General features: G+C 43.3%; 1 protein-coding gene across 1 annotated transcript in view; it reads left to right on the forward strand.

The window, feature by feature from the left end:
• The window catches only part of LOC117731842 (copine-8-like), a 54,611-nt gene that overhangs the window by 17,022 nt on the left and 11,844 nt on the right, over positions 1-25,745 (forward strand). The window contains exons 4-11 of the mRNA XM_034534350.1: positions 970-1,073; positions 8,837-8,876; positions 13,744-13,820; positions 20,175-20,238; positions 21,674-21,777; positions 22,622-22,726; positions 23,625-23,666; positions 24,454-24,529. Coding sequence (XP_034390241.1) covers positions 970-1,073; positions 8,837-8,876; positions 13,744-13,820; positions 20,175-20,238; positions 21,674-21,777; positions 22,622-22,726; positions 23,625-23,666; positions 24,454-24,529 — 612 coding nt within the window. The remainder of the gene's footprint in view (positions 1-969; positions 1,074-8,836; positions 8,877-13,743; positions 13,821-20,174; positions 20,239-21,673; positions 21,778-22,621; positions 22,727-23,624; positions 23,667-24,453; positions 24,530-25,745) is intronic.

A 25,745-nucleotide genomic window follows, 5' to 3' on the forward strand; every position in this document is an offset into this window, starting at 1 on the left:
GCTTCCAAGGAGCTTTTGGAGGCTCTGGCCTCGTGAGCCTTACAGAGCTTGTCCGATGATAAAGGTTGTTTTATATTTGCATCCACTGGATCAATGCCTTGGTTTGAATTCATCACATTTTCACCCAGCTCACTCTTTTTTTTTTTTTTTACTGTTTTTTTGTTTACAACTTAACGATCCAGGCGTCTTTTTTTTGTTTTTTTTCAGAAGAAAGTGCAGGCATGTTATGCCGTATTATTCACGTGAACCAGATTAAGTGAATCCCGTGAGAACTAGTGATGCAAATCATATTTATTATGTTGTTGTTCTCTCTCACTTTGGGATGATTGGATTTCGGAGCAGGTTTAATTACCGCCGGGGTCTCTTTCAGATCAGGAGCCCCATTTCACAAAAGTGGTTTCCGAGCACTACTTACATGCAGATTTCAGGCGGTGGCTTCGCATTTCACGAATGAGAGACGCTCGCCAGTTGCGAGCCCTACAGGGTCGCAAATTATTGCAAATTCTGTGAAAGGTTTTGGAAGAATTAACACAAAATAATCTATGAAACCATTAGATGTGTGGATGGATGGATAGTTACTTTATTAATCCTGCAAGGTGACCTTATTTTTTGCAGGTGAATCAATATTAGAAACAAAATCATTGGCTGGACGGAAACCGTAGAGAAGGTGTGGTTATTAATATCCGGCTTTACTTTAAAGTTGGTCCTGAGTGTGGCACTGGGGGAAAGGTTGTGTTGTTGCCCTCATCAAAGTGGTTTACCATCTATACAGTGGCAGTTTTTGACATTTCAGACCCAGCTTCATAGTGTAAATTATGAGCTTCAGGTGAATTTTGTATTGGAAATGTAGCATTTAGCATGTAGCATATTTGCACGGTCTCAAGGGAGTTTTCTGTATTAATGACAGGACTATTCTTCTGCATTATTTTGATGAATGTGTCTTAACCAGACTTCTCGTTTGTCTTCCAGTTTGGCCGGACAGAAGTCATCGACAACACCCTCAACCCCGACTTTGTCCGCAAATTCATCCTGGACTATTTCTTCGAGGAGAGGCAGAATCTACGCTTTGACCTGTGAGTCGACAACTTGACTTATGCGCGTTTGTGTGTGTGTGTGTGTCTTTGTGTATTTTGTGTGTGTTTTGTGCAAGCGTGGGTGCTTCTCTCTGTGCGTGGAGCAAAGTTGAGCTCAAGACTGAAATATTAATGGTCTGCGCGGAGGGAGATGTAGAAGTCTTCTCCCTTTTAAATAAAAGACCAGTTTTCATGGCACTTTTATTTTTTTTCTCTCCACACTGTCTTTTTCCATTTGAATTCATACAATGCGTCGAGACTAAATAGGGCCGTGTGCTCCCAGTGAATTACACACATCGTTGTGAATCCATCGTCAGGTATTAAAAGACGAGTTATTGGAATCCTCGAGCACAAAATCAAGTTATTGTAATCCGTTCAAGGCGCTAAAAATCTGTCGGTTGCATCATACACACGTTTCATACTCAACATCGCTTGTGTTATGAGTTTTGAGTCGTGTTCAGGACTCAGAAAAAAAAAGGTACGTCGACACGAAAAGCAGCAAACGACCTCCCTTCCAACAGCAGATGCAGGAGATCGCTCGGCCTTAATCCTTTTAGACCTAAGTGCGGCTTTTGACACAGTTGATCATACAATTTTAATTGACTGCCTAAAGCACCGGGCAGTGTTTCCCACAGGATTGTGTGAGACTATGGTTTGTGGACCGCAGACCCTCTGTGGGGAGCGGGGTGGGGGGGGATGCTCCTCTGGAAGAAAATGGCGTTTTTTAAAGTTAAATCCTTAAATCTGGTGCACTTTTGTAAACAATGTCGTGCTCTTGTATCTAAACACATTTACTCAAACCTGCACTGTTTGGCTTTACTGTACCATAGTGTTTCCATTTTATAACTTTATACTTCTAGTCCACTATATCCCAGTACGTTTAACCTCATTACATTTATTTGACTAAATCAGTTACTAGTTAATTGATTGATGAATGCATCAATCAATTATTATAATCCAAATATTTAGTCCTGCCGTAAATATATTATTTGAAAAGTGCCATTCTGCATAATTAGTATCCTTTTACTTTTGGTTCTCAAGGTATATTTTGATGCTTATGTACATTTTGAAAGCAGGACTTTTACTTGTAACCGCGTATTTGTTCATAATAAACACATCGGTTGAATAAATAGAGGGTCAGCGTTCCCACTCGTTGAGCGTGAAAATATTTTTGGGTTCATTATGAAACTGTGGCGATACAAAAAAAAGAACCTGCTCTGTTCATACATAAGTCTTCACCCATGGGGTCCCTCAAAGCTAATGTTGAGGCCCCATCATGTCATCTCCCCCCCCCCCAATACATTAATATTAACACATTTCAAGGTGTGTTTCCATTGATATTCAGTAGATTCACAGTTGTATGAGTGTGTGTTGTGTGAGGAAACAGAGACGTAGATATCAAGACGCAAACACACGACTTTCACCCAGGACACCGGTGTTTGTGTCCTGTGTGAAACCATAAGTCAACATATTTATACGAGCCCCAAAACACAATATTTTGAGAAAACTTACCAAGTAGTTGCCTAAACCTGCACGTAGTATGCAGTATCGAATCATGTAAAGGGCCATGAGAGGTTCAAATACTGTAACATTGATATATGCAAATGTTTGTTTGAGAGACACATGTTGTGTCTAGAAATGTTGAAATGTAGCATATTTGTTTGTGTGTGTGTTTTTGAACGTGATAGCTCAGGAACGCCACGAGGGAATTCCTTCACATTTTGGCACAAACATCCACATGTGCTCATGGATGAGCTGATTGGATGTTTGTGGTCAAAGGTCAAAGGTCCCCATGACCTCACAAAAGACAGTTTTGGTCATAACTCGAGAATGAATATGTTCCTTATGTCAATTTGACAAGGTTAGGTTAGGTTATTATCTAATATCTGCATGTTCTCGCGTCCACATCAGAAACACCTGTGTTTTTAAATCTGCTGTTAACATTTAAAACAGTCCTATATTTCCTCTAAAAGTTGAACTGTCCAAGCAATTATGATTATGTGTATTTTTTCAGTTTTATTCCCCGCGATAGCTCATGAATTATGGAACGGCTCTTTTGTTTGTTTACTTGTCAACCACATGCTGCTTACAAGCTGTAGGAGGTTACAGTGAAGGTCAAGGAGAGACGCGAGCTGGGGGGTGTGTGTGTGTGTGTGTGTGTGTGTGTGTGTGTGTGTGTGTGTGTGTGTGTGTGTGTGTGTGTGTGTGTGTGTGTGTGTGTGTGTGTGTGTGTGTGTGTGTGTGTGTGTGTGTGTGTGTGTGTGTGTGTGTGTGTGTGTGTGTGTGTGAGAGACGAGCAGTGCATTGTATTTAAGTTGTATATACTGTGTGAGATAAAGTCTTGTGCGTACCAATTAGGCATGTGTGTTTAAGTATGTAGAGGGTTATTTATGTGTGCTTGTGAGTGTATGGATCTGAGCATATGTTTGTGTTGACTTTCGCCTTCATAAGACGTGTGTGTGTGTGTGTGGGGGGGGGGGGGGGGGAATTCAAGCCTGTTCAACTCATTGTGCTTGGCAAGGCAAGTAGGAATTATTGGTGTGATGTTTTGCATATGTTAGTTTGTGTCTGTGTGTATGTGTGTGCACATGGCTTCATTGTGTGTACGTGTGTGTGTGTGTGTAACCAGCTGAATGTATATTCCTGTGTGCTGGACAAATGTAGTGCAGACTTTTTCCAGAGTATCATGCAAGATGTTTAAATCTGACAAGCACAGTGGGCAGAGGGGATGGAGGATGATGATTCTGTGTGTGCGTGTGCGTGTGTGTGTGTGTGTGTGTTGTGCGCTGTGCGCAAGGCCTGGCCGACTCCCTGTGGGGCTCGTTGTGAGTGGGTGAGCATCAGGCCTCGGTACTTCCTGCTGGGCTGATGGCCCTACAGTCCCTCATAGTGAGGACATTGCTTGTCCCTCCTCTTGTCTGCCTTCAGAAAAAATCTCTGGCACGCACACACACACACGCACGCACGCATTTCCCCTTTTGCTCCTCATGTTGTGCTGCAACACACATGCTGCTCATTACAGAACCAGTGGTTGAGCCTCTGTCATGAGGTCTGGAAGTCTTACTGTTGCCCATGCAGCTCCCTCCTCCATCCCTTCATTACCTCCACCTCCCTCACTCCCACTCAGCGCTCCACATCGCTTTGGGACATCCACACAGCCAGACAGCGCCGCTGAACCATCCCATGCTCTCTTTACCCAGAAGACCCCCAAAGCAACGACACACTTTTGCTTCCTCTGCTGCTACCCGTGGAATCCTGTTAACCCCCATCTCACCGGCGGCCATGTTCAGTGCTCCTCTTTTCTTTTTTTTCTTCTTATTGTAACTTGAGAGGCTCACTGAAGCCGGTGGGAGCTCTGCGGGTGGATAGTCCTCTAATCAAGTGTGGCAAATTGGATCAGATCTTTTTTTTTTTTTAAAGACGTGAAATACACTCCCAAAAGTATTAAAAGAAGAATTTAACTGTAATAAATGAGTTTATTTCACTCGCGTATTGGTAATCAGGAAACCTTTCTTTATTTGATTCAATTTGAATTTCATGAGAACCTTTAAGAACCATTAAGAAACAATTTTTTTTTTTAAACCAAGTGAATGTTGCAGATTATTTATTTTATAGTGTGTATATAATATAAGCCACTCTAATGTAATAGCATTGCATTTTGATAGCTAAAATATTTTTTCAGTTCATCTTTAGTCTTATACTTTGGTTTCTTTCTGTAATAATAATAATGATGATAATAAGGATTAAATAATCAATGAGCTGAATCAGAAACGATGAAATCCAAACCTAATTCAATGCCTTAATTTCCTGTGACTTATAAGTATTGAAAGACAACAATGTAGGTCAAAATGTATTTCAAGCAACAAATAGTTAATTTATAATTTGAATTGTCGAACATCTCACCATTATTTACTATTATTTGCTTGGCCATCATTTGTCGTCGTTAGCAGGTTTTCACCGAGGCAACAATAAGTGGATTTTCCCAAAGAAGCAGCTGCGTGACCTACATTTTCCTCTCTCTCTCTTTTAGTGCAATACTTTTTGGTAACATACCACTTTCAGTGAAACCTGTCAGGACCAATTACAGCGCGGAATATGTGCTAATAAAACATTTGTGCAGCATCTTGTATCAGTCGGTATGACAGGCTTTTGTCAGGTTTTTTTTTAACATTTTTTTTTATGAAGCTGTTAGGAGACGGAGCTCAAGTGTCAGCGCTCTGTCCTCTGTTGTTTGCTTGCCTCTGCGGCCCGGTTTGTTTGTACGCCGTCATTAGTCATCATTGCTCAGTTCAAACGCAGCTCTGAGCAACACACACACGCACACACACACACACACACAGACACACACAGACTCACACTCGGCAAGAGAAATCCTGTCTGGCCCAGTGCCGATGCAGAGTGATGTCATCCACATAAACACACACTCAGTCACACACAGCAGCAAATGTGCACTCACGAGGTGCCGTGGGACGTGCACTCCTGCTTGTGTGTGTGTGTGTGTGTGTGTGTGTGTGGTGGAGGGGTGAACATATATGCTTACAATACATCTTTTACTCTGTCATTTTATACGACATACTGTACATCGCACGTCTGTCCGTCCAGAAAGAGATCCCTCTCTCTCTCTTTCTCTCTTTCTCTCTTTCTCTCTCTCTCTCTCTCTCTCTCTCTCTCTCATTATTAAATAACATTACATGAATCATTCATGAACATTTGGGAGTGACAGAGGCAACGGGCGAATAGAACATGAAGCGCACCTGTGCATTTCGCCGTCGGCGCGTTGCGTAACAGCGGGGTGTTTTGTTGCTCTTATGGAATTACATTAGTATAACATCACTGCATTGGAACCCCCCCCCCCTCACACACACACACACACACACACACACACACACAAGGCCCCCCACCTTATGGCATGCTGTCTGTACACATTCTGCTGCACACACGCACACACACACACGAATATATATGGTCACACACCTGAGACGGCCAGATAGGTGAAGTTGACAGGAAGTAAATAATAAAAGAGTCACATATCTGTCATTACTTTTCAATAAAAATATCCATTCATTCAAATTGGCAACTATAAGTTGTTGTTGGACAACTAAAAGAAAAATGTTGTGTTCTTTAAAGGGAAAAACACCCATTGCACACATCAAATACACTGCATGCGGGAGAAAGAACCTCAGACTGACCTGTTGCATTGTGGGTAATGTAGAAACCAGGTTTTTTTTTTTGACAAAGAAGAAGAATGTGTGGAATGAAAAAGATGATATCTCCGCCGCGTCGACTTTCCATTGTGAGTCAGACAATGCTTCAGGAGTCGAGCAATACGTAATGAAATCATGAAATCAGCTTAACTTCCACGTTTTGTCAATATCAGAATCTTATCGGACGTTTCTTTTGCCAAATGTAATATAAATTGTCATTCTCAAACTAGATTCTGTATTCGTAAACATTTTTTTAACTCTGCCAATCAGGCGATAACTTCTGGTTGTGACAAGTAAGGCTGAAAGCGCCTTACACTTGCATTCTCTCCTCTGGCCATCAGGGGGCGACTCCTCTGGTTGCAACAATAAGTCTGATTGTATAGAAGTCGATGAGAAAATGACTCTACTCCTCACTTGATTTGTTACCTCAGTACATTGTAAACATAGTTCCACGACTTCTTCAGTACACAATGACGTTCTTTGAGTAAATTGTGAACTTACACTCTTTCCCAGTGTGTGTTCAGTTGATGAGTTAATTAATAAACGTCTTGTTCAGTGTCGTGTCACCAAAAAAAAAAACGAGATGGCAAACGCTAAAAAACAAAATGACGAAAGCTAAGATGCTGAACTTGAGGCTTTCAAACCAATGTGTGTCGTCATGGTGCCCACGTCCACTTCCAATTCACAGCCCGTGCTGCCGACTGTCCTTTCCTGTTACAAATAATCAATCAAATTTGTCAAATTAGTTGCCAATTGCGTTGACACGTGCCAGGAACGTGACTCCACTTGCCAGCAGCTCTCAATTCACTTACACGCAGAACAAATATTGCTCCTCATAGATAATCAGACATAACATAAAGGTATTGTGTCAGCAATTGGAAATGAATATAGATAACTAATCAAATCCTATCTTTGGACAAGTGAAAACTGTACATACAGATTTGTGGTCTGGTTTTACTGCTCTGTAGCTGCTATGATATAAATACATATTTGGAATAACCTTTCGGGATGATTGACTATGCACCCACCCACCCATACATCTATTCATTGATCCATCCATCAAGCCATCAACCACCCATCCATCCACCCATTCATCCGTCTCCATCCACCATCCATCTATCTATCCATCAATCCACCCATCCATCCACCCATTCATCCGTCTCCATCTATCTATCCATCAATCCACCCATCCATCCACCCATTCATCCGTCTCCATCTATCTATCCATCAATCCACCCATCCATCCACCCATTCATCCGTCTCCATCCACCATCCATCTATCTATCCATCAATCCACCCATCCATCCACCCATTCATCCGTCTCCATCCACCATCCATCTATCTATCCATCAATCCACCCATCCATCCACCCATTCATCCGTCTCCATCTATCTATCCATCAATCCACCCATCCATCCACCCATTCATCCGTCTCCATCTATCTATCCATCAATCCACCCATCCATCCACCCATTCATCCGTCTCCATCTATCTATCCATCAATCCACCCATCCATCCACCCATTCATCCGTCTCCATCTATCTATCCATCAATCCACCCATCCTTCCACCCATTCATCCGTCTCCATCTATCTATCCACCCATCCATCCATCCATCTATCCATCCATCCATCCATCCATCTCAATCCACCCATCCATCCATCTATCTATCCATCAATCCATCCACCCATCCATCTATCCATTAACCCACCCATCCATCTATCCACCCATCCATCTATCCACTAACCCACCCACCCATCCATCTATCCACCCATCCATCTATCCATTAACCCACCCATCCATCTATCCACCCATCCATCTATCCATTAACCCACCCATCCATCTATCCATCCATCCATCTATCCATTAACCCACCCATCCATCTATCCACCCATCCATCTATCCATTAACCCACCCACCCATCCATCTATCCACCCATCCATCTATCCATTAACCCACCCATCCATCTATCCACCCATCCATCTATCCATTAACCCACCCACCCATCCATCTATCCATCCATCCATCTATCCATTAATCCGTTCATCTATCCAAAATAGTCCAAAATCACAAATGTTCAGTGCATGAAACACAATGTTTTTGCCCGGTGTGCATCCATTTCTTTCCTTTTGTCCCCACTTTCATCATCAGTGTGATATGTTGTGATACATTTTTCAGTGCTACATCTCCTCAATGATCATTTCATTCGTCTTACTGCTTTTTAAAAAAAAAAGTTATATCTTTTATTCAACTGCTACTAAAACATTCATATTTAAAATTGCAAAAAGATGTGCTGGATAAAGCTTTTAAAGCTTTTCACCTTTAACAATACTGAGGCCACTAACGTCGTTGCACCCGCACATGCATGACATCGGATCACCGGAGCCTTCGGTGCCTTAACCGCGAGCCTCCTTTAAACCCGAGCGGCGTTTAGCGGACAAGAGCTTCGCATTAATGGAGGCGACGAGGCAGAGGGGCTTTTGTCACTGACTACTAATTTGTGTTTTTCAGCCACAGACCTGCTGCTCACACCTTTTCCTCTCTCCTCCTCTCTCTGCAGGTACGATTTGGACTGCAAGAGCGACAACCTCTCCAAACACGTGAGTGTCTCCTTCGCCTCAGCTGTTCAGCAATCAGCCGGGCATTCATGGAGATATTATGCAGCCAAATGTTTACCCTTCCAGTACATAAGCAGCCTCGTGTGAATCAGAATGTCAGAGGTAAGAAGAGGCTATTCAGAAAGATATTTCTGGGCCCACGACAACGACGTTCAGAGGGTGTTTTCTGTCCTGCAACACGATAATATATGAAAATATGAAAAACTCAATAGTTTCCTTAACTACAGGAGGGTGAAACTTGAAACTTCTCTCACATACAAAATTGTACAGGAATAACAAACTATACAAATTAATAATTTTTTTCCACGAAATATCTTTGGCTACTTTTTAGCAGTTTTTATGTTTCTGATTCATTATAAATCCAATAAATTCATTTTAAAAGGAGGCTAAATGAAGAAACTCCCAGGACAGTTTTCGTTATATTCCAGTCAAGACCACCATCTCTAACGTCATAAAAGATCTTTTAATCATTTAATTTTAGAGTAGTAATTGTGCTCCATGTAAAGTATCGTCTTCATGGTCTAATTAACTAAATACATCTCGAACAGGCATTTGTTCGGTTGCCGTTTGTCCATTTCTACAATATATATTTTTATCAAATATTTCTTGTTTAAGTTATTCACAAGTTATGGCAGCTTTTTTTTTTTTTGCGTGCACATTTTAAGTCTCAAATTTAATGGACTTTTTTTTTACTAGTGTGTAATCCGAGTCATCCACTAATAATTAAAATAGATGCTTCATGTGTTTTATAGTAAAGAGATTAAAATAAAAACATGTTGCAGCACAAAAGGGAGAAATGGCTCATCAACAATCATCCTCTTAAAATGTATTAAAATGTACCGACATTATCCCCGGGAACTGATGTCAAAGCTCTGCGTTATATAAAATATATAATACTGTATCATATCTATATAAAATATTCATAATATTAATACATCGTAGAGGCTGATTTATGATTATATTACTCAGCATTCACACAGCGTCAGACTAGACTGTTGGCTCCAGTGGCTCCTGAACCCAAACTGCTGTCAGAACTTTGATTTATTGCCTCCATGATTCTCATTCCGGAAAGACGGCGAACAACAAAGTCGCAAAGAAAAACAACAATAACCTTGCAACAGAAAAAAAAAAAAAAAAAGACCCCAAATCCACAGATCACAAATATTCATCACACGACCTACTGTGTTAAATACAGTAAATGTTAATGCAGATCTGCACGGGATTAAGATGACACACAATTATTACAAATCATATCAAACTTAAAACACATTCACATGAGAGACGACTGCCAGCTGACTTTAATAAAGCGATGAGATTATATCAGAGACGTTTTGGTGCTCTTTTTCTCACGAGGGTGCAGTTTTTGCAAACACCGTGCACTCGAGCCGATGATGGATTACAGGTTGAAGTGACTCCCGAAGGGGTCGATCTCACGGGGGAACCAACAGAAACCATTGTTTTCCTGCCGTGCGCTTCACTGGCGCCGTTTAAAAAAAAAAAATCTTCTACTCATCAGCCTCAGGAGTCACACTACTCGTCACGCTTGGACCAGGCGGCCAATCGAATCGAGCAAGAGGCGGGCTTTACTACTTTACCACTTCGCCCCTGTGTCGAGGCAGGTGGATGTAATGGGGCTAGTTCGCTTTTGGACTGTGAGGGAGCTACGGAGCGCCTCGTTTTTGTTTTCGGCCAACCGACTTGCTTTGCCGGGGTGCGTTTCTTTTTTCTTTCTTTTTTTTAGGCCGGCGACCCCGCGGTGAATCATCTCGTGCGCGACCTGCTCCAAACACCATTTTCTGAGCTCGACCTCCTCCTCGATTTTGAAAAACCTGCAACCTCCGATTTCACCGCCCTTCAGCTCCATCCCCGGCTCTCGGGTTCAAACAGAAGCTCCGGCAGACACCCCCCTGCTCCAGTTCCATCCCCCCCCCCCAGCGCTCTTCCTATTACCCCGGCCGACTGCAGGCAGCGCTTCCTCACCGGCCCCGGCCCCGACGTGCCCCCGGGCCCTTCCACTGGAAGCGCTGAGCAATGTGAGCGCAGCGACTCACTCTCAGCATGAAGGCTGAAGACGCTTGGATGCCTCCTGTCGTGGCTGTGGATGTGTGGGATCGGAGATCTGGCATGCAGCGATGGCTCCATTGTCCGGGCGCAGTCCATCCCCAGTCACTATAAATAACAGAAAAATAGAAATAAATAAAGAGTCGCACACGAGTACTGTATAGCTCTCTCCCTGCAGCCACAACGGCAATCGTCTGAGGATGACTCCTTCGTCCCTTCACAGCAGATGTTTTCCCCGTGCCATATGGTTTGCGTACCTTGCGTGCATCCATGGCTGCGGGAGAAGTTGTGCAGAGACGGAGCACACAGAGAAAATCTAATTAACGTCTGCGTATCCTGTTTGCCAGCACATGAAGTGGATGTTGCTTTTTTTTTTTCTGTTCCATTCTGACAGACGCTTGTCACAGCCCCGTGCACAATCCTTTATTTGATACCGCGTTATCCTTCTCACAAACGGTAATCTCATTTCAAAGTCTTTTATTCATTATTTGAAACTCGATGATTAGCAAATGAATCCAGGCAGACAAATCGCTTCTTTGTTTGCAGGCAGTAATTAAGTTAAACTCGCCCGCTCGCTCCCTCACGACTATTTGGAAACTGTCAAGGATTTTAACTTTTTATTTCGCTTATTAAATGTATACGATCGCTCGGCAAGCAGCTAAAATAACCTTTTTTAAAACGTTGTCTTTCGCGTGTGACATTTCCAATCTTAATTGGACTGTTCAAAAATGACGTCACCGGGCTTGGAACCCAAGACGGTGGTTCCCAACCTGAGGTTCAGGACCCCCCCTCCAGGGGATCTGAAGGCACATCTTAGGGGTCGTGAGATGACGCCACACACATGTATCTTGCTTTCTTCCTCCACGAGATGCTGAATGGCTTTGTTCTGCTTTTTTTTCCTTCTGGGTACTCCGATAAGTTTAGAGGGGGAGAAACACTCTGAAGGTGGAACTATTCAAAACTCAGAAGCACAGAGCCTCCAGGCAGCGTGCGTCGCACTGGCTCCCTCGACAAAAAAAGGGCCAATGGGGGATTTTCCATTTTGAATTATTGCAGAAAATAAGCTCCGTTGTAAACAAAAGTTAGTGATACGTATAAATGAACACCCCTTTTTGTGATTTTTGAAGCGTGACTAATGTAATCTGCAGGGGAAGAAAAGCAAAACGTCAGGCTTGAGACAAACTACGCCGCGGTCACATGACCCGTCACCGCCACTGAGCTAAAGGCAGACACGTGTTCAAATGATGAAGCTGGTTAGTAACCACCTTAAAGTCACGTGAAAGCGTCAGAACTCGTGAAACACCTTTTTTTTGCTTCTAGTTTTCATTCCAGCAGCATTCTCTACTGTATGCATCCTATTGAGGGGCATTAACAGAATATATATATATATAGATATACACGTGTGTGTGTGTGTATATTAGATGCCTATGGAGCAGAGGAGACTGCAAGAAGGACTGTAGGGCTTGTGGGATTCAGCTGTGATCTCTTTCACTTGGAGAAACCCTCCTAACCTATTTTGTTTCTTCTTCTTCTGTCTCCTGCCACCACTGAGCCTGTTAATCTGAGGCGGCTCAGCCTCTGGCCTCTGATATCTGAGCAGGCGGGGCTTCGCGAGCTAGCGGCACAGTTCTTATAGAAAAAGGCCAGAGCGGGTTTTTTTTTTCCTTCTGTTTTTGTTTCAAGACCTCGGCTGGAGGAGAAATCTGCTCAGCACCGGCAAAGATGTTTGGAGCAGCTTTCTGCCCGCCGGACTCGACGCGGCTCATCTGTCAAGCACTTTGACACACACACACACACACACACACACACACACACACAGACTAACGCACACACAATCTGGTCGGGGAGGCCTCAGTAACAGTGCGTGAACAATCCCTCCTCGCCTGTAAACATACTTTCCATGCCCACTCCCGTCTCTCCACTCTCTGCTCTTCTTGTTGGCCAGAGGCTCCTCCTCCTCCTCCTCCTCCTCCTCCCCAAACCGAATCCTCCCTCGTGGTCACCCTGCAGTGATCAACAAGGACACGGGATCCTCTGCATGCCAGGCGTAGCTGTCGATGTGTAAAATATGAATGAAAAAAACAGAAACGAGGCTAAAAATATGAATTCTTCACGACAAAAAACATTAAATTCAGAGGAAGAACTTGAAATACTAGCCAAGTAGCTGCAAATCGGAGCCTTCTCTTGTTGTGTCCGTTGAGCCTTTATGGTGCTTGCATGTACTTAAATGGATGTACTTTTATTTAATGAAATGTCCACACATTTGACATTTCTCACAGACAAAAGATGACAAACAAGAACATTTTGTTTCCTGTGACAATGTTGACGGAAATAATTATTGAATAAAATGTCAATATAGTTGCTGATATAGCGCGTGCATTAAGTGGCAGCATCAAATAAAACGATCATTGTGAAATAAATTTAAAAAAAACTACTAACCTTTTGGAAAATCTGAATATTACTGAATTTGAAATAAAACTGTTGGAATGAAATGGAAATGACAATAAACCTTTATTGTGGAAATACGCAGGAAGCAATGAGATCATTTTATTTTACGATAAAGTCATTAATTTAACCTGAAACACTAAACTTTCTGCAAGCGGCGTGTGTGTGTGTGTGTGTGTGTGTGTGTGTGTGTGTGTGTTAACATGGCTCGTTTGTATCAAACATCTATGCTGAATGAAGATATAAAAATCAATGATAATCTTTATGAATATTTCTCCCCTGCTTTCCCACCACTACACGTTCCCTTTGCGTGGGCTCACTCGTATGTGTTCCACACGTGCAGGACTTCCTGGGCCAGGCCTTCTGCACGCTGGGCGAGATCGTCGGCTCCCTGGGAAGCCGCCTGGATAAACCTTTGATGTAAGTAGACTCGTGCACCAACAAACAAACAAACAAACGGGCACAAAGGCGTGTATTGCATTGCTCTAATCAGGGGGGAGCCACTATCATTAGGTGAATGTTAAAAAAAAAAAAAAAAATCATTTCAGATTTTTACATTCTGCTCCATTCGGTGGCGTGAATTGAAAATCAGCGAGTTATTTTAAGATCACTTTGAAGTGAAGCGGAGCGGAGGCCCCTCGTGAAAACGAGCCAAGATGCTGATGAAAGCGTACACGGGTCTCCATCAGCCAAACGAGATGAATAGTTAAACAGCGGCAGGGCTAATGACAGACGGTAAACACGAGCCGAGACGGGTTAGACAGCGAGTAGTGAAAAGGGACAGTTGGCCCAAAGGGGGGAGATGTCAGCCGTGAGCTCCCAGCTCGCTTTTCTGAAGAAGCCTAAACTGAACTGAAGCCTCAACTGGAGCATAAAGAAATAATCAGGGGCGTTTTCATCCGAGCGCATGTCTTGATTTCTGATCTCCACGTTCAACGAAATGAACCTGTAGCCGTCGCATTAAGTGTATGACTGATGCCGCTCCTCCCGTGGTTGGTATGGGGGAAACATCCCGCAGTGCGCAGGAAGTCTCCCTCAGTTTGCGATCAACAAACTTTGACCGACAATCACAGAAAACACAGCATAGCTTCTTCTCCCTGTGCTCAGTGAGGGCGCACGGCTCAACGCTAACGAACCGGGCCGACGTCCAGGCTTTCCGCCAGCTTCTGGTTGCCGAAAACTGAGAAAAAGAAAATGTGTTCGCCGTGTATTTTTTTGGAGTAATTAAGATGCTTGTTTTTGCTCAATAATGAGAACGTGGCACGAAAGAATAATTTTTAAAAAAAAGCCTCGTCGCGATAACCCGGACAATAAACCTGCAGCCCAACAGCTCGATTTGCCTTCGACATTGTCTGTAAAGAAACGGATGCTTTGTGCACGCACGGCTTTGTCTGGTCCCGACTGCAACGGGCAATATGGACATGGCTCTTTTTGTTAAGGATTACAAAGGTATCCAATCTGGGGTGCATGTTTTTCTGGCCCTGATTTTTGTATGTGTACTATTTTCTTGACATGTTTTGAAGTGGCAGACTGAGAGAGAGAGAGAGAGAGAGATCCACATTATGTTTAATCAAAGGATTAAATCTTGAGGATCTTTTAATAGAAAAATATCGTGAACTATGTATATTGATAGTTTGCAAGTTTGTATTTGCAAATCGTGTGACCAAGTAAACAGGGCGGTGCAAGAGTTTAATGAGTTCAAGTCTAATGATACAGTACAAAGAGTAAAACTATTCAGGGTTATTTAACGCCTAAAATATAGAGATACCTGATTAAAATATTGTATAATTGTTTATTAAGACATGAAATCAAATCAAATGTAAAAAAGATAATCGAACACAGTCCAGACTGTAATCACTGAATACCAATCAAACCAAGAAGGATGAAGACGTTTACGTTTTGTAAAGAACACAAACTGATGTAAGAAAGCATCTTGTGCTAAATCCAGTGAGACGTATGGCAAGACATTCGCAAACAAACAAACAAACAAACAAACACACTGAGGGGAGACATTTTACTCTCAAAGCCATCACGGGCTCCTCATAAGACGCCGAGCTGTCAGACAGAAAAGAAAACAGACAACTTTATGATGTCGGCTCTCTGACACACAACACAACACAGCACAACACAGCACAACACAGCACAGCACAACACAGCACAACACAACACAACACAACACAGCACAACACAGCACAACACAGCACAACACAGCACAGCACAACACAGCACAACACAGCACAGCACAGCACAGCACAACACAGCACAACACAGCACAACACAACACAGCACAACACAGCACAGCACAACACAGCACAACACAACACAGCACAACACAACACAGCACAACACAGCACAGCACAACACAGCACAACACAACACAGCACAGCACAACACAGCACAACACAACACAGCACAACACAACCGAAGAGAACAATGTTGTTGCTGCTTTTGTTTTCTCCCGAGGCAGCGAGCCATCAGTAGTCTGACCCTCGCCTCAACCTCTGTCCTGCAGTGTGTGCGTGCATGTGTGTGTGTGTGTGTGTGTGAGTGTGTGAGAGACTGATAGAGACAGAGGAGAGAGAGAGAGAGAGAAAGAGAGACAATGTACTGGCGTCTATATTTATTTGTGTGTGTGTGTGTGTGAGCGTGCATGCTTGTAAGCGTGTTTGTGTGTGAGCGTACATGCTTGTAAGCATGTTTGTGTGTGAGCGTACATGCTTGTAAGCGTGTGTGAGCGAGCGTGTGTGAGTGAGTGAGCGTGTGTGTGTGTGAGCGTGAATTAATTTGTGTGTAACGTGCATGCTTGTAAGCATGTTTGTGTGTGAGCGTGCATGCTTGTAAGCATGTTTGTGTGTGAGCGTGCATGCTTGTAAGCATGTTTGTGTGTGAGCGTGCATGCTTGTAAGCATGTTTGTGTGTGAGCGTACATGCTTGTAAGCATGTTTGTGTGTGAGCGTGCATGCTTGTAAGCGTGTTTGTGTGTGAGCGTACATGCTTGTGAGCGTGTTTGTGTGTGAGCGTATATGCTTGTAAGCATGTTTGTGTGTGAGCGTACATGCTTGTGAGCGTGTTTGTGTGTGAGCGTACATGCTTGTGAGCGTGTTTGTGTGTGAGCGTATATGCTTGTAAGCATGTTTGTGTGTGAGCGTGCATGCTTGTAAGCATGTTTGTGTGTGAGCGTACATGCTTGTAAGCATGTTTGTGTGTGAGCGTGCATGCTTGTAAGCGTGTTTGTGTGTGAGCGTACATGCTTGTAAGCGTGTTTGTGTGTGAGCGTACATGCTTGTAAGCGTGTTTGTGTGTGAGCGTACATGCTTGTAAGCGTGTTTGTGTGTGAGCGTGCATGCTTGTAAGCGTGAGTGAGTGAGCGTGTGTGTGTGTGAGCGTAGATGCTTGTTAGCATGTGTGTGGTGAGCGTGTGTGTGTGTGTAAGCGTGCATGCTTGTAAGCGTATGTGTGTGTGTGTGAGGGAGTGAGCGTGTGTGTGTGTGAGCATACATGCTTGTAAGCGTGTGTGTGGTGAGCTTGTGTGTGTGTGTGTGTCTGAGCATGCATGCTTGTAAGCGTGTGTGTGGTAAGCTTGTGTGTGTGTGTGTGTGTGTGTGTGTGTGTGTGTGAGCATGCATGCTTGTAAGCGTGCGTGTGGTGACAGTGAGTGAGCGCGTGTGTGTACATGCTTGTAAGTGTGTGTGTGTGGTGAGCGTGCGTGCGTGTGTGTGTGTTTGTTTGTTTGAGCGTGCATGCTTGTGTGTGTATGTGTGTGTGTGTGTTTGTTTGTTTGAGCGTGCATGCTTGTGTGTGTATGTGTGTGTGTGTGTGTGTTTGTTTGAGCGTGCATGCTTGTGTGTGTGTGTGTGTTTGTTTGAGCGTGCGTGTGTGTGTGTGTGTGTGTGTGTGTGTGTGTGTGTTTGTTTGAGTGTGCATGCTTGTGTGTGTGTGTGTGTGTGTGGTAAAATCAATGAGCGGCTGCAGCTGAATCGGCTGCAGAACGACACACAAGAAACATGATGTAAGAACGTGTTTCTGTCGCTGTGTTACGTAATCGCCGCGGCCTGCAGTCATCCACACAGTTTGTTTCATCCCTTTTTTTCCTCCTTATATTTTTAGATAGTCTTAATTATTCTATGATGCTTATTTGTAACTTTGTGCAACGTGTTGTGTGTGTGTGTGTGTGTGTGTGTGTGTGTGTGTAGTCCGCTGCCGCTAAGAAAGAAAGAAACACGTCTTAAGTCAGAAGCTTCACGCTTTTCTGCTCAGTCGAGTGGAGGCGGATCACAACAATAAAGAGCACAACTGAGATGACAAACACATCTCAGTTGTGCACACACACACACACACACACACACACACACACGGTGAGATTATGTCACGTTTCGCATCTGATCGAGATGAGCCTCAGCGACTCGGAGAACATTTCACATCCCGAGTCACGGAGATTCTGTCATTAACTTTTGTTTTCGTGTCACGCTCACAAACCAAAGCAAAATGTAGAGCTTTATAAATAAACTATGAACATTTGACAGTCAATTTATATATATATATATATATCTGTGTATTTAATTGTTACATTTAGTTTGGCACAGTTTGGAAAGCAACATTAACTACTTGCTGTGTAAAGACATAGAGAATGAAGTAAAAAAAGTATGTTAAACTAGTAAAGCCCGCCTCCTGCTCGAGTCCATTGGCTGTGGCAGGACTCCACGCCTGGCGCTGAAACGTTGAGAATATTTAAATACGCACGCACAAAACTGTGATCGGCTCCATTTCCTGTCTCATTTCCCGAAGGACACACGCACACATTTTTTTTTACCTCAATTTGAAAAGTAGAAAGGAAATAGGAGGGAGGAAGAGGAAGTAAAGGAGGCGCCACAATGGCTTCTGGCCGGGAATCGAACCAGGGAGCCCGAATACCCGCTCAGCAGACCGAGGGCGTACACTACGGAGAGTAATAATATACATAAAGACGACTCAACACAGTTGTATTTATGTAAACATTTAATGTATGACAACATGCAGCCTCGTCCTTATAGAGGGGGGAAATATATATCTGCTTTAATATGTGAGGTGTGGATTATCTTAGTCTAAAATCACATTTAACATGTGTGTGTCTCTCTCTCTCTCTCTTTGTGTCTCTCTCTCTCTTCATCTTCCTCCTCTCTGTCCATCTTTCTTGTTCCCATTTGCCTTCCCACTCTCTCTCTCTCTCTCTCTCTCTTTGTGTCTCTCTCTCTCTCTTCATCTTCCTCCTCTCTGTCCATCTCTTTCTTGTTCCCATTTGCCTTCCCACTCTCTCTCTCTCTCTCTGTCTTTGTCTCTCTCTCTCTTCATCTTCCTCCTCTCTGTCCATCTCTTTCTTGTTCCCATCTGCCCCCCCACTCTCTCTCTTTCTCTGTCTTTGTGTCTCTCTCTCTCCATCTTCCTCCTCTCTGTCCATCTCTTTCTTGTTCCCATCTGCCCCCCCCCCCCCTCTCTCTCTCTCTCTCTACCTACTCGTATAGTGAATTAATTTCTTCCTCCGTGCATCAAAGGGACGGCGGTCCGTCTCAGGTGACCGGGTGTGGGGGTGTGGAGGGAGGGAGGGGGAGGGGGAGGGGGGTATCAAAGCCTCGCATCAATGTGCCATCAGATTCTCTCCACGTCTGTGGTTGTCCTGGACGGTCTTTATCCAAATGAGATTACGTCTGCCGCCTCCTCGCTGTGAATCAGGCCCCGCGGTCCGTGGCATTCATCATTCGCTCTATTTTTAGTGGTCAGTCTCCCTCGGCTTTATTGGCCGAATATCACGCTTCGCCAGCTCAGGACGTAAACAAACATCGCAGCTGAAATGTCACCGGATGCGGTTACATTATGATGATGAAGTGTTTATTCTGCATACATGAATATTTATTTTTGGACAATCAGGCAAAAAAAAAAAAAAATAATAAATGTGAGTGGAAGAGGGATTTGATTCCAGGTCTGCATGGGGTCTCACTGTTTTAAAAAAAATATTTAAAAAAGTGTCTGTTTGCCTGAAACCGTCACGGTCGGTGGACAAATGCTACACGTAGAGAAAGACATTATTTATAACCGTGGATTGAGAACATTAGACCCCCCCCTTCCTCCCCCGTCTGTGCCACAAAATGCAGTTCCAATGCTCACGCACTCGTAAAGTGCTTACACATACAAATATCCATCGAGATTGATCTTTTAATATACGCGCCTCTTCGTTTTCCACCGCGGGGGGGGGGGGGGGGGGACTCTAAACAAGCCGGGAGCCGCTCCACTGAAGCCGTCAGCTGATCTTATAGCGACCACGTAACGTGTAAACATGCGGATCGCGCCTCAACGGTCGCACTGCGAACATCAAAGCGTGCACGTGGCTTTTTACAAGCTGTGAATGAAGAGATATATATATATTTATTTGATGTTCTTTTTATATGGTTAGGTTAAAGAGTTCCTTGAGAATCTCTTTCAAATCCAAGCAATATTAATATCGTATACCTGAAATATGCCGAGACTGAATCAAATCGTGTTGAAGTGGGATCTTGTGAATCGTAAAAAGGACATCCGTTCAGCGTGTGCAGCAATAATAATCTATAATAATAATTATATATATCGTGCACGTGTGAGATGCAAAAAGTAAAAAATTAACTGTAAGAACTGTTGAACTGCTCTTGATATAATTTCCCTGTAACTCCGTCGTTTGAGGCCTTTGGCTACTTGGATGTCTGGGGAATATTTTGTTGTTGTTGTTGTTTTTTAAAATTATTTTTTTCAATCTCTTTTCTTCTACAGCGGGATCCCGGGGAAGAAATGTGGCACCATCATAGTGAGAGCAGAAGAACTGAGCAACTGCAGGGTAAGAGTCTGTTCGGTTCCCCCGACGACTCATTTGAAGTAGAACTTTCAGATACTTTCCTCCATTTAGGCCAAGCGTCTGTTTCTTTAATATCTTCCACGGTGACACGACGCAAGACGCCGAAAAGCTATTTCACACTAATACAATACATCCCACCGTTATCTCATTTACATCAAACTAGTGGAATCAATAAATCCAATTTATTTTGTCACAAACCGCACATTTGCCTCGGAGGGCTTTACAATCTGTACAAATACGACATTGTGTGTCCCAGGGAGGCGGAACAGGAAAAACTCCTCCCAAAAATCCCCTTTAACAGGGAGAAAAGAAAGTAATAACCCAGAGATCTCTCGGGGCTGTATGTGTGCGACTGCATTGGTTGTTGCCAGGTGTGCCTAATAAACTGGCAGCTTAGTGTATTCATAAATACAGCATTATAAATGTCAACGCTCTTCTTCTATGCATTTCAGCACTGGTACTGTATTGCTCTTAAGAATGCACCAAAGACATTAAATTAGACATTACTTGAGTAAAAGTAAAGATACCTTACTGGAAAAGTCACCTATGAAAAAAAAAAAAAGTAAATAAAAGTACTTAAAGTATCTGATAAGTACTGTACTTAAGTATAAAAAGTAATTTTCTGATATTAAATGTACTGTAAGTATTGGAAGTAAAAGTAAATGCTGTCAATAAAAAAGCAAAGGGTCAGGAATTAGAAGTTTTCAGATCCTTTATTTTCGATAAAAGCACCAATACGACATCTCGAATTCCCCATTACAAGCTTTCCACAACACAATAATTCTACCTAAATAAAAGTACTGAGGTATTATCTTCCAAAATGTTCTCATTCTGCAGGAACATGGTCACGAACAAAAGTTCTGCTACTCAACAGTTTGGTCCGTTTCTCTTTTGCTCTCTTATTTGAAATATTTGATGCTTTTGGATCCCCCGCTCAGCGTCTACGGCCTCCCAGAATATCCCAGAATGCATTGCAGCAATCAGAGAAGTTGATCACGTTTCGCCGTTGGCCCCCCGGAAACGAGGGATAGTTGCTCCATTAGAAGCTGGAACACTGGAATAAATTTACCTTCGCAATCCCTGCATATCATTAATTATACATTCGAGAGGATATCATGGTAATAATCATTTGCAAGTTTCAGAGTGTCCGAGGGGGTCAAATTTAAGCCTGAAAAAAAAAATCTTGATTTTAATCTTCTAATGTCTGTTTTTTTTTTCAGGCTGGTGAAGATCACATTTTTAATATCCAGCTAGTGGGTTGAAAAATGAAAAAAAATTTATACAAATACAGTGCGTTCCATCATTTACATTGCAATATTTACTGCGATATTTAAATATCGAATTACCCCCCCCCCCCCCCCCCAACATGTAAACAACAGCACCCAATGTTACTGATGTTTACTCCCCTCCGCTCCAGGAGTCGGTGATGCTGCAGTTCTGCGGCAACAAGCTGGACAAGAAGGACTTCTTCGGAAAATCGGATCCTTTCCTCGTGTTTTACCGCAGCAACGAAGACGGATCGTAAGTTGATGAGCGGTGGTGTTTCCCACACACACAAACACACACATCAAGTAAACATGCCTGAAATGCATATAGACTCCCGAGTGTGATTTATCACGCTCCAAAAAGCGCCCATACAGCGTATATATATATATATATATATATATATATATATATATATATATATATATATATATATACGGGATGAACTGCCTATGCGACGTTACGTAATTCTCGGCGCTGCGCGGCCGTCCAGACGTTAACAGGACAAAGCAGCCGAACGAGGGATGAGCAGAGATAATGGGACAGGGTTGACGAAGAGGAACATCACGGCAGGAGAGGATGGAGAAGATGGAGTTAAGTGAAAAATGTGTGCGGAGGTCGCACTCTCTCCATGCCCCGCAGACGCTTTTATTCAAGTCGACTTCAGTGTCTCGCTGCACACACACACACACACGCACACGCACACACGTTCTCTCTTCCTTGTTGCAGCTGGGTATTTACTGATGCAGCCTAAATGTTCAGCCTGCCGGGCGCAACGGCAGCAAAGAGCCGGACGAGGTGTCGTCGCCTTGGAAAGAGAACAGGAAGCTGTTGTTTCAGCCGGAAATCGGGCTTCATGAAGCACGTTTAGCGTCGATGAACACAGATGTTGTTTTTTTAACCTTTTTAAAGTAGTTTTTGCGTACACGTCTGCTCTGTTAAAGCTTCTGGGTGAGATATTAATATTTAATATCACTAATTATTATTAATAGACCGGATAGCAGCCTGCTGGTATGAAAACTTTTTAACAGTACAATTAGAAAATGAATAACTTGAAGGTAAACGTGTCCTCTGTTAACAGCTGTGTACGTCTCCCTCTCAGGTACACCATCTCCCACAAAACGGAGGTGGTGAAGAACAATCTGGATCCGGTGTGGCAGGCTTTTAAAATCCCCGTCAGGGCGCTGTGTAACGGAGACTACGACAGGTACGCCGGCGATGTTTACAGCAGGACCCAAAGATTTATACACACTTTATATATACATACTAGTTGACAACCTTCTTTGACTGTAGAAATGTATTGTTGCATCTCAAGCGTTCCTCCCGTTGGATAAAGAGAACACTGATGAAAAGATTAGACCTTCGGCTAACGTTACACTAACAAGTGCTGACACCTTTTAAGGAGAAACTGGGGCTAAGATCTAGCAGTAGAACAAGTTAAAGTAGTTCCTGTATGCACTTGAACTAACACGGCTATGACAAAGCACACTGCGTCCGCATCAACAGAACATCCAGTGTTTGATGTTGATCAAAGAAATTTAGCATGTAGAAAAAAGATATTCAGCTTAAAGATCCAAAATCGCCAAAATCTTCCAATCTTTCAGTTGAGGAAGTTCCTCTGAAGGCTCGTTGTTGATCCAAACTCGGCTCCTAATTATGTCCCCGAAAAAAGAGCAGAGTGCATATTAACAGAAAAAAAAAAAGAGAACATGGACGCCTCACGTCAGCTAAAGTTTGTACGACAGTAATTTTTAATCTCTCTGAATCTTTCCCATCGATACCCGTCGTGAACGCCCGTCACGAGGCATCGCTTTGTTATTTCATTCTGAGACGGATTTAAAAAAAGGGACCGGGCGGCCTCTGTGGTTTTATCTTTTATCTAATTCTTTTCTTATTTGCCTGAGTTACACCAGGGTATACTGATAACTCCCCTCTCGCCGCTACGTAGGCCTGTACACTTTCTCCCCTCCTCCCCCGTCTCCCTAAGCCTTCCACAGACCCTTTTAAGCAGAAAGGCTGTAAATCAGTGGCGCTAATTAGTTTTTTAATGGGATTCTCCTTCCCCCCCCCCCCCACCCCCTCCTCCCTCTTCTCTTTCCCTACAGGAGCATTAAGGTGGAGGTGTACGACTGGGACAGAGACGGCGGGTGAGGGGCAAACAACGCTCTTTTTCTTCTTTTGTCCCGTTATACACTTAATGTCCGCACATCTGCCTGGTATTATCACTTTATTGCCACCCCGCAGTGGAGTAAACACACACACACACACACACACACACACACATACACACATGCACGCATTTGCAACAAGGCCCCGGAGCAAAGTGCGCGGTAATTACTTTATCCTTCTCTTCGCGGCCGTTGTTAAGACGCGACGACGAGAGCATTTTGGGATTAAAGCCACAGATCGCTCTCTAAAATGTTTGTCCTCGTGCACCCTCTTCAGAGCCGATACTGGGGAAGAGTGTCTCCGTGTGACAACCCTCCCTACTGCTTTAAATATAAATTAACTATTAATACCGCTTGAACGGTCTCTCGACAGATAGCTTCACAGAGTCGGTCGGCGGAATAGAGACGATGTTTATCTTCTGGAGCAAGCCGGAGCCCCTTTAGTTCATTTTCACAGGCGGCTTCGTGGCACTTCGAGGGCGTTTTAGAACAAAAAAATGTGTGACCCTGATTCCAACCGCGCTGATTGCCTCCGTGAAATTATGAAATTGGTTGCTACGCCCACGCCTCCGGTATCCAAGGAGCCGGTTGGTGATTCTTGATTCCTCCTGTACGTTCACACGGGTTCTTGTTATCACAGGCTTTTATTTTTGTATTCACGACAGTGCTCCTCACTGTAGATGCAGAACGTGTAGGACAAAATGTGACTCTGTGTGTGTGTGTGTGTGTGTGTGTGTGTGTGTGTTTTGTTGTTGTTTTTATACAGCCACGACTTTATTGGCGACTTCAGCACCAGCTACAGAGAAATGTCCAGAAGCCAGTCACAGTTCCACATCTATGAGGTGATGCTCTACACACACACACACACACACACACACACACACACACACACGTACACACACACACAGACACACACACTCGTACTTCTATCCTCGTGAGGATTTATTATCCTCCAGATCTTTTCCCTTACTCTTAACGTGACCCAAATACAAATCCTCACCTTTTTAAAAAACGAGTCTCAACCCCCAGACAGCCCCCTCTGACAAAGAGAGGACCAGGGACGTGGAGGCGTTAGCACCGTTAGCGCCGTTAGCACCGTTAGCACCGTTAGCCGCTCAGTCAATAAGAATAATTAGACTCGATTTATTATTCATACATTGACACCTTTACTGTTCGGTTGATCGTGACGTGCCACAGAGATGGTTAACGTTTTACTTCAAACTCAAATGCACCCTCGTTCAACGAAGACAAGCAACCAGCTCTTTGACGACACGTGTAACAAAAACCCCCCAAAAATGGTTTAAAACAATCTGCATTTCTCGTGTTGTGGAAACTTCAAACGAATGCGCGTCTCTGAGGCTGAGCGATGAACCCGGGGCTGCATGTCGAGTGTTTTCCAGCGGCAGCTTATTAAAGAGAGATCAACTTCAGGTGAAAGACGATACTTATTTATTGAGGTGAGCAAACCCGAGGAAGACGCATTAAACTCCGTTGGCTCGAGGAACACGAGTAGATCCCCCCCCGATCGGCCGGATCGGAGCGGGAAGAAGTAATAAAAATGTACCAGTAAAGAATTAAAGGCCCAGTATGAGGAAAAATATCTTTTTCAAAGCTTCCTTTAGAATGATAACTACAGACACTCGTTGTTTTGCTTCTTTTTTTTTATACATCTATCTATACACTACCGTTCAAAAGTTTGGGGTCACTTAGAAATGTCCTTATTTTTCAAAGAAAAGCACAGTTTTTTTTCAATGAAGATAACATTAAATTAATCAGAAATACACTCTATACATTGTTAATGTGGTAAATGACTATTCTAGGTGGAAACGCCTGGTTTTTAATGAAATATCTACATAGGTGTTTAGAGGCCCATTTCCAGCAACTATCACTCCAGTGTTCTAATGGTACATTGTGTTCTTAGAAGACTAATGGATGAGTAGAAAACCCTTGAAAACCCTTGAAAACCATTGTGCAATTATGTTAGCATAGCTGAAAACAGTTATGCTAGTGAGAGAAGCTATAAAACTGCTGCAAATGGAGCATTCTTTGATGAAAGCA

Source organism: Cyclopterus lumpus, chromosome 6, assembly GCF_009769545.1.
Source record: "Cyclopterus lumpus isolate fCycLum1 chromosome 6, fCycLum1.pri, whole genome shotgun sequence".
Taxonomy (NCBI): domain Eukaryota; kingdom Metazoa; phylum Chordata; class Actinopteri; order Perciformes; family Cyclopteridae; genus Cyclopterus; species Cyclopterus lumpus.